The sequence below is a fragment of the Diachasma alloeum genome, unplaced genomic scaffold (assembly GCF_001412515.2).
Source record: "Diachasma alloeum isolate Michigan unplaced genomic scaffold, Dall2.0 Dall_scaffold_00445, whole genome shotgun sequence".
NCBI classification, from domain to species: Eukaryota; Metazoa; Arthropoda; class Insecta; order Hymenoptera; family Braconidae; genus Diachasma; species Diachasma alloeum.
Genome location: NW_021680584.1, coordinates 14,802 through 16,738, shown reverse-complemented (window position 1 = coordinate 16,738; position 1,937 = coordinate 14,802). Strand labels below are relative to the sequence as shown.

The 1,937-nt window shown below is 52.5% G+C and overlaps 1 protein-coding gene across 1 annotated transcript; it reads right to left on the bottom strand.

Annotated features, from left to right (window-relative positions):
• Window positions 1-342: 342 nt before the first annotated feature.
• Window positions 343-1,173, bottom strand: LOC107042385. The gene has a single exon (XM_015263422.1). It carries the CDS (start codon window positions 1,171-1,173, stop codon window positions 343-345), a length of 831 nt encoding a protein of 276 aa, XP_015118908.1.
• Between the last annotated feature and the right edge of the window lie 764 nt (window positions 1,174-1,937).

Below are 1,937 nucleotides of genomic sequence, written 5' to 3'. Positions count from 1 at the left end.
TCTCAAGGGTATTTCGAAAGGAAATACCGAGAGGGTTTGGAGATCCATAAAAACCCTAACAACCTCAACAGGGACAGAGGATATCAAGTGAACCCCATTGGGAAAATTGTCCTCCCGGTTTTTTAATTGACCAGCTGATCAATTAAAAACATAGGATTGGCTGACCCCCCCCCTTCCCCTTCCCCCATCACCACAAGGGAAGGTATATAAGGACTGCCCCCACACATCGGAGCTCAGAATCGGAGCTCATAGCCCTGAAGATGCAGACTGCAATGTTTGCGAAATGTCGGCGCAATGCTGAAACTCAACGCGGCATCCATCCGGAAGCCAACTAAGTTATTCTCATCGTCGATTTTTGGTCAACGCCTGGAGTGCCTCCTTGTATGCTGGGCATCTACCGCTGCCAGCAATATGAGCACTGTTGTCTATGCGACCCTTTGCGACGCAGAGGACGCATTTGGCATCTTTCTCGCATTTTGCGACCAGATGACCATCCTCACCGCATTTGATACAGTTTTTGGAGCGGTCAACCAAGCTTTTGCACTTATTGGCAAGATGCCCGAAGTCCCAGCACTTGAAGCACTTCAGGGGTCTTTCCACTCTTCTGACGTGGCAGTTTACCCACTCGATCTTAATCTTGCCGGATTCTCCGACAATTTTCTTCGTCGTCGGGACTGGCAGTCTCACCCAGGCCGTCTGGGTACGTCCGTATGCCTTCCGCAGTGACTTGATCGCATTTAGCGAAATTCCGCAACTTTCTCCGGCAGCCTTCTGCAAAGCTTCGAGGATTTCTTTTTTCGTTGCTGTCTCCTCGAGGTTCTTGATTTTGACATCTTCTTCCGGTGTCTTACTGAGGACCTGCGCATCATGTCCAAAGAGGTCAGTGATGGCGTTCTGCAGGCCTGGAGCTTTGTCGCTGTGCTCCTTCGAGAGGATAATCAACATGTCTTCCGTAGCCGTGTTCCGGATCTTTTCCACGCACTGGTGGGATTCACGAGCTGTCGCGTCCTGCTTCATTCGCTTGAGGATATCAGAGTATGACCCTTTGTCCTTTGGGCGGATGATCAACGCGTCAGGACTTGCCGCACGCTTCCTCTGCCGCGGAAGCTGCTCTGTAGGCTGCTTCTTCCTCTTGTTTTTCTTCCCTTTGGCTTCCTGCCACTCCGACGTCATGGGAAGATGGGTTCACGATTCGGGCGGTGATGTTGCTACCTGTTCCTTCCGCTTCTTCGAAGATTTAGTGTCCATCTCGGGAGAGGTGCGCGTCCGCGGCCTTCCCGTGATGGTGTCCCGCAAATTAGGCGTTAACGTTTCGCACTCTTCGACCTCGGTGTCCTTCGCCGTCGTCTCAAAAAGAGTACGGGTGTGCGATGGCGTTGCAGACGTCCGCACTACGACTGGTGTCGAGAGATGCTGAGGGCTTTTTGCCTTGGCTTAGCCATCTCTGTCTCCTTCAGTCTTCTATAAGCTGTTGCAATAGCCGCTAAGTTCGTCTTAATCTCCTTGTAGACGTTTGGCTTAGGGTTGGCAAAATTATGCAGCTCGGTGATCAGCTGGTCAAGCCGGTCCCATGCCTGCGTCCTCTTCATTGCTGCACTTGCATCAAGTGCTGCTTGTTGGGCCTGCTGCCCGCTCATTTCTCCTTGATCACTATTCAGTTTTCTTTTGTGTTGGTCCTTCATTTTGTTCCCACGAGTACCTAGGGATGTAACAACAGTCCGCCCCCGCAGAGCCCCGGCTGCTGGGGTAAGGCCACTTAATACACCCGGGGTGGGACCTGGTGCCCCAGGGACCACCGTTTGCGACGCCAACCACCCCTGGCGCCTTCCAGAACTCGGCACGGTGAACACCTTAACATTAGGGTGAGGCTGTTTAAGGGAGCCCACNAGAGAGAGAGAGAGAGAGAGAGAGAGAGAGAGAGAGAGAGAGAGAGAGAG

What these genes read in the sequence shown, in the direction of transcription:
- LOC107042385 (XM_015263422.1), bottom strand. Translation starts at nt 1,173, where the DNA reads ATGACGTCGGAGTGGCAGGAAGCCAAAGGGAAGAAAAACAAGAGGAAG.